Here is a 14083-nt window from a genome sequence, read left to right on the forward strand (position 1 = left end):
AAAACGCGGAATTTTATGCCATTACTTTATTAAATACATTCGATTGTCGGAGCCCTTTGAGCTGTTGTGGATTGTATTCCCTTCAGTACTTAGACCTTAAATTACTTTTAACTAACTGTATCTTGCGTTATGAAGGTATGCAATTTGAAAAACACTTTTTGTTCAAAAAGTAAAATCTTAACGACTAAGAACATTTTTATCTTCCATATCAAGGAGTAAATTATCAACCCCCAATAAAGCATGTGTTATAAAATCGAGGAGTTCCGCCTGTTACCAAATTCCGGTCTAATAAATAGTAATTTATTGCGTATTAATTTGCAAGTTGAAACCAATATACATAAGAATATCAAGATGTTATAGAGGACAATGCCTGAAAGTTACATATCCTTACAATGTTGACGTTCTTCACAGATAACGAAACCACACATTATCATACACGAATGTTTTAACGTGTAAAAGAAAATTTGTGGACCATATACAGTTTGTTCGTTTACTACATAATACATCTGTGTATTTTAATATAGCTCAATGAATTGAACAACTGTTTGACAGATATGAAATCAGAACAGAACTATCGGTCACTAAATAACGAAACGTTGAATTTGTTAATAATTAATATATAAACTTATTATACTTATTACCAATTTTTTTTTTAAACATTTTGAATATTGTAGATTTTCAATTAAAAACCTAAATAAAACAAAACAAACTTTTATAAACTAAAAACATGCTAACTACGATAATAGCAGAGAAATATTTTTTTTCCATAATTCTTTCCTTGAATACAGAATTGGTTAAAAAATGGCTGATGAGTACTTTGTTTATTTATTTATTTGCTGATGATAGCACTTAGTTATTTAAGGGAAATAATATTATGAAGCATACAATAATTATATTTTAATTTAATAATCCACTTTATATAAAAAACAATGACTGTAAAATTTCAGCTCTTATTAAAATGTATAGATTTTTGAAATTAAACTTTGAATTTATCTCGAACGACTTAACTTACAGAATTGGGGTTGGCAAGGGTCGGAAGGAAATTGCGTCATTAACAAAAGTATCTTGTGTGACTGCGATCTTTTTAATGATTTCAGCCCTTGGATATTAAACTGTTTTAAAATTATAGTACTGTTCGATTTGTATCATAATGTAAGTGATTATTCAGAAATAAATATGTAAACATCCAATCTGAGCTGCTTCAGGTAAAAAACCTATTTTTTTATAATATTTTTCAACGTTTCGCCCCTTGGCTTGTGAGAGTTGATTGTGATGTTATATTTTGTGGTTCATTAAACCAAGTGACGAAACAACGGGAAATTTTTTATTGGGTAATTGTATTGAGGGAAAAATAGATATTAAATAAATTAAATAGAAAAAGGATCCTTTTGTCGTTAGGATTAGTGCACCTAAGTTCGAGCGTGATCGTCTATCATTTATTATCCGAATACTTGCTCTCTTTAACAGTCGTATGCTGAACAGTCGACCGAGAGAAGAAAACACTTCCCTGGATATGCTATGAAGTGCAAATAAAGCTTTGTTTTGAATATAAATGCGTGGTCATTGTCATAAATTAAACTTTTTTGAATTTGTATTACCAGGATAATGTATTAATTTGTCTATTTAGTAGGATGTGGGGGCTGATTTCCGAAATTAACGAATTAATGTTTAAGGCTTTTCCATTATTTTAAATCTATACGCTTATCGTGGTTGTTGTGATGTAATTTCGGAAACCAATTACCCAAAGTTGAAAGTCCAATCACTGTTTTAAAGCTATTCCATTACCGAAGTAGTTGTAGACTATTTTGAACTTCTTTAATGAGTTAGGCTCTTTTTGTCGATATGAATAGTCTTTCATTCCTTCATAGTCCTAATGGCAATTCACAATTAGTATTGAAAATTAATGCATTTTTGTAGGAAATAAACTTAATTGACCTTAATTGTTTAATAGGTCGAAAAACCGAACTCATTTTACTGAAACCTCGTATATTGGTTCCTTTGTTATATTTATCGAATAAACGTGTTTTTGCTCTTTCAAGGCGATGTATAGATACATGTCTGTGTTTTTTCATGACTTTGAAAAAAGCGTATATGTTATTATCAAAAAGGCTTGCTTCGTCACGAATGAAAGAACGAGATAGATAGAATGAGAGTGAGAAAGAGATGGAAATTAAAACATTTTCTGTAAAAGAAAAGTACTTGTGTGGCCAGGTCCGATCTAGCACGAAGAATAGAAATTAATATTACAATTTACTGTTATTATTAATCCGGCGCCATGTTATTAGGTAGTATCGAGTGCTATTAATTAATTAATGTATCGCGTTAGTTTTCGTAGATTAGTAAAGAAAACTTATCCGATATCGTGTTGTGCAATCAATGTGAATTTGAACAGTGATTGGAACGAAAGTTGTACATAGGATTAGGATTACGAGTTAAGTGGAGTATAAATGGTGAGTTATTGAAATAAGAGTTATCATCCGTTTTGACCATTATCTTGCATGATCGTCATCATTAAATTTAGGGCTTGTTATGCTTTAAATAATAGGGGTGCTTCTTAACCTTAATTATTACATTAGAAATACCTCAATTTGTTAACAAAGACTGAATCTAAACGCGCACGTACTAGTTGTTGTATGTTTACAATTGTGAACACTGAGTTACACAATGGTTTTAACTAAGAATGTCTTTTATTAGAACAAAATATATTTTTATANCTATCCGAATGCTCACTCTCTCTGTTTGCACGGTATAACAACACTGATGCTCGTTGAATTCATAAACTAATTAATATTTTGTTTTATCGTTAATAGATGAAACGTAATTTCTGGTGAAATTAAACGTATTTGCCGATTTATTATCTGTACTGTTTAATGTTATGGAAAAAGAGAAATTTGCATATCGACGGTGTATTTCTGGGGCATGTAATGAATGCCAAGAATAGTGAACGGTTTTAAACATTCTTTCCTTTCTAGGAAACTAGACATTCCAAAAAAATTGGAGTATTTTTTAAATAAAACAAAATGAGCTTTCGTCTAAAATTATTTATTTTTGTTGATCGAGCGTACTACCTATCTTTCTCTCTCCGAATGCTCACTCTTTCTATTTGGATGATACAGCAACTCTGTGTTCGTTGTCATTGTACAATAAACAATAGTATAATAATATGTAGTTTACGGTGCGGTAGTGTGTTACGTGAACATTAAGGTTTTCGCGGAAATCAGACAATTTTGTGTCCAATAATTATACGTACCTACGGTTTAAACAGAAATGTAGGGAATCTATCATTAGGGTATCCTTTTTTGTGTATCCAGGAGTTTGATGAGGTGAGTTTTTTGAAATATCTAGTAGGCTTTTTAAATCTTATGTTTCCAATGTGTTTGTTTTGCGGAGGTCCCGTATTAAAGATTTTTGTTAATGTGTATCTGCTGCCGGAATTGTACTTTGTTACTATTTCTTTATAAATGATCTTTGCGAACTTTTGTGAATTGCGTAAAAAAAATTGGTTTTATTAGTTGTTATAAAATAACATGTATACATATAGTATGTACATTAGTTTTCAAATTCGAAATTTTGTACGACTATTTGAACAAAATGATAATCTTTACTTTTTAATATAAAACAAAATTGGTTTAATCTTGTTTTCATTTATTTAAGTATTTTTTTGGTAGGGTCAACTACAAAAGTCAGTAAAATTAGTACATGCAAACATTTTTCCAAGAAAATATTCTACAATTTTCTTATAACTTACATTTGTTACCTACCCAATATAAATTTTGTTTAATATTTCGTATAGCAGCCGTGAATAAATGTATTTTAGTTAAACCTTTTCACCGCCATTTGTTTTCGTTTAGTTAATACATATAGCTCGCTCTTAGCAGCCACGCTTAGGTATATTATACGGTCACTTGAGTAAGTTGTTCCACGCAGATGAACTGCTGATGGCGCCTAGGTAGTTCATTGTATGAGGTTGGGGCTTCGGAAAGAGCGGCTGGATAGCTAGCTTATATAATTTACCGCGACTCCGTATTTATCCTTCTCCCTCAGTGACAGCGTCGAAATGGTCAGGCATGCAGTTTCGAAAATTCGAAGCTGTAAGTCCGGTCATTTCGGCGTTTCACTGGTGGATAAGGATCTGATTTAAATACGGAATGTTTTGCACTTTTTGAAATCGAAAAAATTAGGTCTTCAACAATTTAGATGTATTTAACTTTTAAAAATGGTAATTAATTTATAACTAATTCAATTTTTAATTTTAATGTTTAACAGAGTAAAGTACAATAAAAATGTTAATGAGGAAAAAATTAATTGCTCGAAAAAATTTGTGAAAAGAAATTACCCCTTTTAAGTTTAGGTTGCAGGTATTCACTTAATGTTATCTGTTTTTATTCTATCAAAATTGAAGGTATTCTAGATTTCTAGATTTGATTACTTTGTGAAAAATCGCATATTTTTACTTATTTCCTCATCATTTTTTAACTGAGCTATGTTTATCCTTATTCTTATTTGTATATTTTATTGATCATTTATGAACACATAACGTATAGTAAGGATGTGTAACATTGCGCTTATAGTTATGAACGACGAAAGAGTAGCAGATTTATACTAAATATTTTGTCTTTATAAAAATAGTATAGTTTAAAACTACGAATAAACATTAATCTTTTTTTATTGGATCCCATACTCTTAAAAAGAGCAATTTCATATAAAATGTAGGTCCAGCATTTTAGATTAATTAAACTCGTGCATCCCTGCAAACATAATGTTCTTATATTCCATTAAGGTGAAGATGCTATGTTTAACATTTCTACGTATTTTTCGCGTTTTCACAATCAAATTTGCTTTAATGCAAACTGCAGCAAAAACCGTTTTCAGGATGCTATTCTCCAAATCATTATTTATTAAATTCATCTTTAACATTTTCGAAATAATTGTTTAACAGGTCGAAATTTCAGTTGCGCTTTTCTATGTTTAACATTTCTACGTATTTTTCAAGTTCTAATAGTGAAATTTGCTTTAATGTAGACTGCACGGCAAAACTGTTTTCAGGACGTTATTCCTCACATTTTTGTGTATTACATTCGAAATTTCATGTTACGGAGAAAGAGCAATTTGCAAATCAAGGTGTATTTCTAGGGTATGTGATGAATGCCGAGAGAGGTGAGGATTTTGAAAATTGTTTCATTTCTAGGACACTTTATTCCAGAAAAACATGGGGTATTTTTCTATATTAAATACAATGAGCTTTCGTGTAAAATAATGAATTTTATATAGACAAATGTTTAATTATTCGAGCGTACTACCTGCCTTCTTCTATCCGAATGCTCACTCTCTCTATCTGCACGGTATAACAACTCTGATGCTCGTTGAATTCATAAACTAATTAATAATTTGTTTTATCGTTAATAAATGAATCGTAATTTCTGGTGAAATCAAACTTACTTGCAGTTTTCTTATCTGTACTGTTTAATGTTACGGAGAAANTTTATACGTAGTTATAGCTTTTCTTCGAGCGTAGTTTTCTATCTTTTGTACTCCGAATACTTGCTCTCTTTAACAGTCGTATGCTTGAATGTGCGACCCAGAGAACGAGACATTTCCCTGGTTTGATTTATAAACAGCAATTAAAAATTGAATCAATGTTTTGAAAATTAATAGGTAATCATTGTATAAATTAATCTTTTTTAAACTTGTAGGGTATTACAAACAGAAAGCGATAATTTGCACATTTGCAGTATGTAGGGACTAATTTCGGAAATTAACGAACTAAAGTTGAAAGCTCTTTCCGTTGCTTAAAAGCTATACCATTATCGAGGTGATTATAGCTTATTTTTCAAATTTCTAAACATTGGATGAATTAGTGTACCTAATTTCGAGCGTGATCGTCTGTCATTTATTATCCGAATACTTGCTCTCTTTAACACTCGTATGCTGAACGATCGACCGAGAGAAGAAAACAGCTCCCTGGATTTGTTATAGATTGCAAATATAGCTTTGTGATATTTGTATTAATCAAACTTTTTTGAATTTGTATTACAAGAAGAATATGTTAGTTTCTCTAGTGGGGGCTGATTTCCGAAATTAACGAACTAATGTTGAAGGCTTTTTATTAATTTAAATCCATACGAATCCACGAGGTGGTTGTGGTCTAATTTCGGAAACTAACTACCCAAAGTTGAAATTCCTTTCACTACTTTAAAGCTATTCCTTTATCGAAGTAATTGTAGACTATTTTGAATTTTTTTAATTGAGTTAGACTTTTTTTTTCATAATGAATAGTCTGACTCAAATCAAGCGTATTTTGTCTCCTATATTCTCCGAATATTTTCACCCTTCGATAGTTGTAACAGCAATTGAAAATTAGTTTTCAATATTAATGCATTTTTGTGTGAAATAAACATAATTGACCTTGTATTATTAAGAGAAGTGGTAGTTTCTTTATTTAATATAATGCAATATTATGTGGAGGCTGATTTCCCTAAGTAACAAATTAATGTTGAAAGCATTTTCATTATTTTAAATAAATTCTATTAACGTTGTGTTAGCAGCAGATGTGTTAGTTTCTCTATTTAATAATGTCTTGGGGCTGATTTCGGAAATTAACGAATCAAAATTGTAAGCTGATTCATTGTTTTAAAACTTTACGATTATTATAGAGGTTATACCTTGCTATTAATATTTTAAAAAAAGAAAAAGGATCCTTTTGTCGTTAAAATTAATGTACTTAATTTCGAGCGTGATCGTCTATCATTTATTATCCGAATACTTGCTCTGTTTAACAGTCGTATGTCGAACGATCGACCGAGAGATCAAGACAGTTCCCTGGATTTGTTATAAATTGCAACTAAGGCCTTGTTTTGAATTATAATGCGTGGTATTTGTATGAATTAAACATTTTTGAATTTGTATTACAAGGAGAATGTGTTAGTTTCTCTATTTGTTAGTAAATGGGGGCTGATTTCCGACATTAACGAATTAATGTTGAAGGCTTATCATTATTTTAAAGCTATAGTATTATCGTGGTGGTTGTGATTTAATTTCGGTGATTTTATTTCGGAAACTATTATATGTTGCTGATTTTTGATATTAACAAGTTAATGTTGAAAGCATTTTCATTATTTTAAACCTGTAGGATTACCGTGGTGGTTGTGATTTCAGAAACTAACCACCCACAGTTGAAACCCCTTTCACTGTTTTAAAGCTATTCCATTATCAAAGTAGTTGTAGACTATTTTGAATGTTTTTTAAACGAGTTAGGCTCTTTTTGACAATTTGAATAGTCTAATTCAAATCAAGCGTAATTTGTCATTAATATTCTCCTAATACTTTCACGCTTCGAAAGTCCTAACAGCAATTGAAAATTAGTCTTGAAAATTAATGCGTTTTTGTATGAAATAGACTCTCTTAACGTTGTATTACCAAGGAATGTGTTACTTTCTCTATTTGGTAGTGTGTTGGGGCTGATTTCCGAAATTAAAGAACCAAAGCTAAAAGATGATTCTTTGTTTTAAAGCTTTACGATTATTGTAGTGGTTGTGCTTTACTATTAATATTTTTAAATAGAAAAGGGTTTCTTCCGTCGTTTAGATTAGTGTATCTAATTTCGAGCGTGATCGTCTACCATTTATTATCCGAATACTTGCTCTGTTTAACAGTCGTATGTCTGAACGGTCGACTGAGAGAACGAAACATTTCCATGATTGACAGAGAGACAGCTATTAAAAATTTGCATTAAAAATTAATGTGAGATCTTTATATAAGGTAAACATTTTTGAACTTGTATTTCGAGGAGAAGGTGTTAGCTTCTCCATTTTGGGGGCTAATTTCGAAAATTAACTGCCGTATTGAAAGTTGAAAGCTCTCATTGTTTTCACGCTATACCACTAGCCGTGCGGTTGTAGCCTATTTATAATATTTGTAAATTGGAAAAAGCTTCTTTTGTCGTTACTTACTTTATTTTCATAAGCTTACATACTTTATAATCTGTGCAAGTTTTATAACTCCGTTAATATCTGTTTAGTTACCTACCGTTTATAGTTAATTTGAAAGGATTTTTTAAAACTTCTTTTNTTCTTAATGTTTTACTGGCAATTTTTCATGTTCAATCTCGTAACTCCGGCATTGTCATGCATCATCATCATAAGGTCGTCAATCCTAAGACTGGTGGGACACGTACCTCCACTCTTTCCTATTCTGAGCTAATTTTCGGATTTTCCTAGAACTACAACAACCCACATCCTTAACTATTTGCGAACAGTAATCTAATCTAGGTCTACCTCTACCCCTCCTAACTCCCGCTTCTGCCTCTTCCACAGAGTTCTCTGTTCTCCTATTCTTTCTAATACCTCTTCACTTCTAATCTTCTCTATTCTCATCATTCGCCTATAACACCACGTTTCGAACACTTTTCTTTTCCGCCGCGCCCACTGCCCATGTTTCGCACCCGTACAGCGCCGTGCTCCAAACATACACCTTTAACAACCTTTTTCGAATTTCTAAATTAACCGTTCGCCAACGTAGAAGTGACTCCTTGTTGGGGCTGTCCTGTCCTATTAGCATCCGGCCCGGATCCGGATTTACTAGGGCATCTCCTATTATGTCATATCATATACGAGGGTGGATTGATAAGTTTCCGGCCTAACCAAGAGATGACGCCACTAGGCCTACCTTGAGGTGACATTCTATAGTACCATCCTTGGATAGCTTGTAGCTATAGTTTCAGCCNTTCCTTAATTGAGCTACGTTTATCCTTATTCTTATTTGTGTATTTTATTAAGAATTTATCAATGCATAACATATAGATATGTCCTTAAGGTATAACATTGCGCTTATAGTTATGAATAATAAAAGATTAGCGGATTCTCGCAGAACACCCTTAAATGCTCGATAATCTTTGATAATCTGCAAAAGACTTGAATATTGATAGAATGACAGACAGATACGTACATAAAACGCAAAACGTCTCTGCACAAATATGTACTAAGTTGCATAGTTTTTGAATTGTATCCGAAACTCAAAAAAGGGGGCAAACATACTCCGTTCTTAAAAAAGCACCCCTATATCTGGTTGCACTCTTCAATTGTTTAACTATTCGTCATCAAAGCAAACCCCTTCATAATTTTGTGTTTCACATAAGAAACGAAAAATATGATAAGTAAATGGAAATTTGTGTTACAGTTTTCGGAAATTTTTAATATTTACTATTTTCGGTAAAACTAATGAATTTTATCTTTTCTTTACATTACGTCAGAAAAATAGTAAACAATGTGTAAGTTATAGGGTTATATTATCCTTTGTTTCCTTTATATTAGTGAATATATACATAGTGGTAACTAAAAGAAACAAATTTCTGAATTACTTTATTTTATTTCAACGGGACTGAAAGTAATGTTTATATTAGGTTACATGTTAAGAACTTGCGAAAAACTAACGATAAGACTAAAATCATATAATTGAAGTTCCTTTTTCGAGCGCATTGGTTATTCTTTTCTCTCCGAATACTTTCTCTGTTTACTACGAAGCTAGAACGTACGATGTCCGCAACGCATCGTCTCTGCTGTTTTAACATACTAATTACAAATTTGTTTTAATTGTTTTCTCTTATTAAAAATAATTGAAAATTCCTTCATTTTACTACCCCAGACAAACAAGGGAATATTGAATAATTAAATACAAGAATATTTGTGAAAAACCGAAAATTATTTAAATCTTGAGCTAGCGCCTATGTTATCCTTTTCTCTCCGAATGCTGACTCCCTTCAGTGCGTACAACGCTCGAGCCTCGAACGTACCACGTATTGCAACATAACGTTGTATGCTTGTTTTAATACTGCAATTAATAGTTTGTTTTTGAAATTAAGAAACACATACCTTTTGGACAAATTAGCTTCATATTCTTTTTGTCTATTATACATAGCTACAGTTACAGTAATTGTATTTTTTTAATGTCTATTTCCTTCTTGAAACCATCAACATTTTTATATAACAACACCTTGTTAAAATGTAATAAGGTTATTTCAGTTTTTGGTCATATATTCCCGATTGGAAATTTGTTGTCCTGTTAGCATCCGGATCGGATCCGGATTTACTAGGGCATCTCCTATTACCTCATATTATATATAGCCCTAATCATCATTTTACGACATGCCCTATTGAGTCTGATCTGGTCCTGATGTTGATACCCTATTTCAGCCCGTTTGGGGATTTTTTGGAAAATATTTATTTATTATTTCATCATCATCATGAGGTTGTCAGTCCTAAGACTGGTTGGACACGCACCTCCACTCTTTCCTGTCCTGAGCTAAACTTCTCATTTTCCTAAAACTAGAACAACCCACATCCTTAACTATTTGCGAACAGTACCTAATCTAATCTAGGTCTACCTCTTCCCCTACCCCTACCCTTATTATTTCATACTGGGAAATTTTGACTGTGTAGATTTCACGGTACACTGATCGCACCCTTGTTTGCTGCTGTACTGATAGTAAAACTCTTCGATTTGTATGTATCTATGTGAGTCTGTAAGAAATGCATTTTCAATTTACGCTAAAAATTAACACTACTTACTGTCTCAAAGGCTAAATTAAATGTTTTTGTGTACATCTCTTCATTGCAATACCGACCAATTTGAATAAAAAATCTTACATAATTGTAAAAATAAAGGCGCAAATTTAAGCTTGGCAGAAATTCACGCTGAAAATTTCTTTCCATTTCAATCATGAAATTATGTACACACATTGTCAAGGGTTCAGATTTGATTAATTTAATTCATAAAAGTTACCGTTAATACCCTGATCTTTTTGTGCTGTAAATTACAACATTTATTGTACATACTATACTTCAGACTAAATTTTCATAATAGAAATTTATATGTATACATAACTAATCTTCAAAATGAGCTTTTGTCTCAAGATTCTAATTAAGACAAATTTGCTATTTCTAATCAAGAAATTAAATATATTCTAAGAAATAAGAAAATCGAATTTATTTTTCTGAATCCTCATACATGGTCCCGTTTCATACATATTTTTATTTCTTGATAACTTTTATTTATCAAACAAACGTCTTTTTGCCCTTTCAAGGCGATGTGTCTAGATACAACGAGAATGAGAAAGAAATGCAAATTGAAATAATTCCTGTAAAAAAAGAAAACTACTTCGGTGTCCATGTCCGATCTAACACGAGCAATAGAAATTAATATTACAATTGACTGTTATTATTAATTCGGCGCCATGTTAACGGGTAGTATCGAGTGCTATTAATTAGTTGAATTATCGCCTTAGTTTTCGTAAATTAGTAATGAAAACTTATCCTGTGTTGTGTTGTGTAATCATAAACGTGAATTTGAACAGTGATTGGAATGAAAGTTGTACTTAGGATTAGGATTACGAAAAGTGGTGAGTTATTGAAATAAGAATTATCATCCGTTTTCATCATTACCTTGCATAATCGTCATCATTTAGTGTTTGTTATATTTTAAATAACAAAAGTGTTTCTTAGATACTACATTAGGAATGCCTCAATTTGACAACAAAAATTCAATCCAAACGCGCATGTACTGGTTGTTGTATGATTGCAATTGTAAACACTGAATTACACAATAGTTTTAATTAAATTGTCAAATTCGGAACTTTGCACGACTATTTGAACAAGATAGTAAATTTTACTTTTTGATTCTATAAAAGAAAATTTATTTAATCTTGTTTTAGATTAATTTAGTGTTTTCAATTAATTTTTGGGAGGGTGAACTAAAAAATTGCTAAAACTAGTGTTTGCAATCATTTTTCAAAAAAATTAATCTACAGTTTTCTTATACTTCACCTTTGTCACCTCTCCAACATAAATTTTGTTTAATATTTCGTATAGCAGGTGTGAATAAATGTTTTTTAGTTGAACCTTTTCACCGCCATTTGTTTCCGTTTAGTTAGTACATATAGCTCGCTCTTAGCAGCCACGCTTAGGTATATTATACGGTCTCTTGAGTAAGTTGTTCCACTCAGATGAACTGCTGATGGCGCCTAGGTAGTTCATTGTATGAGGTTGGGGCTTCGGAAAGAGCGGCTGGATAGCTAGCTTAAAGTTGCATAGTTTTTGAATTGTATCCGAAACTCAAAAAAGGGGGCAAACATACTCCGTTCTTAAAAAAGCACCCCTATATCTGGTTGCACTCTTCAATTGTTTAACTATTCGTCATCAAAGCAAACCCCTTCATAATTTTGTGTTTCACATAAGAAACGAAAAATATGATAAGTAAATGGAAATTTGTGTTACAGTTTTCGGAAATTTTTAATATTTACTATTTTCGGTAAAACTAATGAATTTTATCTTTTCTTTACATTACGTCAGAAAAATAGTAAACAATGTGTAAGTTATAGGGTTATATTATCCTTTGTTTCCTTTATATTAGTGAATATATACATAGTGGTAACTAAAAGAAACAAATTTCTGAATTACTTTATTTTATTTCAACGGGACTGAAAGTAATGTTTATATTAGGTTACATGTTAAGAACTTGCGAAAAACTAACGATAAGACTAAAATCATATAATTGAAGTTCCTTTTTCGAGCGCATTGGTTATTCTTTTCTCTCCGAATACTTTCTCTGTTTACTACGAAGCTAGAACGTACGATGTCCGCAACGCATCGTCTCTGCTGTTTTAACATACTAATTACAAATTTGTTTTAATTGTTTTCTCTTATTAAAAATAATTGAAAATTCCTTCATTTTACTACCCCAGACAAACAAGGGAATATTGAATAATTAAATACAAGAATATTTGTGAAAAACCGAAAATTATTTAAATCTTGAGCTAGCGCCTATGTTATCCTTTTCTCTCCGAATGNTCCGATCCTTGGGTCCGCTGGTGTGGATCCTTGATGTCCTGGTGGTCGCGATGTTCCTGTTCATCTTGATATCCCAGTTGACTCCACCTGTTGCTGGCTTCAATGTCGATCACTGGTCCTGCTAAGTAAAAGAAAGAAAGCAAAGATATAAATTGAGTTACTGTTTAGTGTAAGAATTAAAAGTTCCTATGTAAAAGAAAAAAGTTAAAATGAAGTTAAAAGAAAGTTAAAATGAAAAGAAAAAGCTTTATTATGTGTTACAGTAAATAAAGTCTAAATGTAAATAAGAAAAAGTAAATTAAACGAAAGAAAAGCTGTAAGAACAATATTAAGAATAACTGAAAGATGAAGATCTAAATGACGTTAAAGTAAATCAAAAGAAAGGCAAGTTTTGAGTCAATTTAAACTAAAAGACATAAAACAAATAATGTTACAAAGTAATGGTAAAAAGCAACAAAAGTTACAAAGGCAAAGTAAGAAAAGTCAAAGATTAGTGAAAAAAAAAAAAATAAATAAGGTAGGTAAATAATAAAAAATAAGTTTTGAAGTACGTTTTCCAGTTGAGACACTAAACAGGAACCACTTCAGCAATCGGTCAATTCGAGGATCGTCTTTATAAGGACACTTCGAGAAATGGTAGGTATTTATTAATTCATTTGTTAACAGGTTGTTTATGTAACTCTTTCCTAGTTTCTATTTATTTTAATTCTATTTTCATAATTTCCCTAATGTCTTTTATTTACATACCTTCTTCTGTTTCTTTTTTATTTTCTTATATTTAATTTAAAATGACTAAAGTTTCTTTTCTATTTACTTTTAAATTTTTCTTTGGAATTTGTTTTATTTTATTGATATTAACCTTTTTGATTTAGATTTATTCTTAATAAGCATTTGTATTGAAGATTTTTGTAATATTTGATATTTTTTTAGGTCCATCTTCCAGTTGAGACACCAACCAAGAACCAGTTCAGCAATCGGTCAATTCGAGGATCGTCTTTACAAGGACACTTCGAGGAATGGTAGGCAGTTATTAATTTCTTTGTTAACAGTATTCGTTATCAGCCTTTCTTGTTTCTATATTATCCTAGTTTCATAACTTCATTAATATTGTATTTACTTATCTTACTTTGTTTATTTTTATTTGTTTACGTTTAATTTAAAACGAATTTTAAAAGCTTCCTTTCTTACTTTATTACGTTAACAGTTTTCTTTGGAACTCATTTTATCTTCTTTATTTCTATTTA

The 14083-nt window shown here is 31.2% G+C and overlaps 1 protein-coding gene across 1 annotated transcript in view; it reads right to left on the bottom strand.

Moving 5' to 3' along the window:
* Positions 1–12817: 12817 nt before the first annotated feature.
* The window catches only part of LOC112904407, a 3437-nt gene continuing 2171 nt past the window's right edge, over positions 12818–14083 (bottom strand). Inside the window, exon 3 of the mRNA XM_025974346.1 lies at positions 12818–12964. Within this exon, the coding sequence (XP_025830131.1) occupies positions 12818–12964 (147 nt within the window). The remainder of the gene's footprint in view (positions 12965–14083) is intronic.

Source organism: Agrilus planipennis, unplaced genomic scaffold (assembly GCF_000699045.2).
Source record: "Agrilus planipennis isolate EAB-ADULT unplaced genomic scaffold, Apla_2.0 scaffold48, whole genome shotgun sequence".
Classification (NCBI taxonomy): domain Eukaryota; kingdom Metazoa; phylum Arthropoda; class Insecta; order Coleoptera; family Buprestidae; genus Agrilus; species Agrilus planipennis.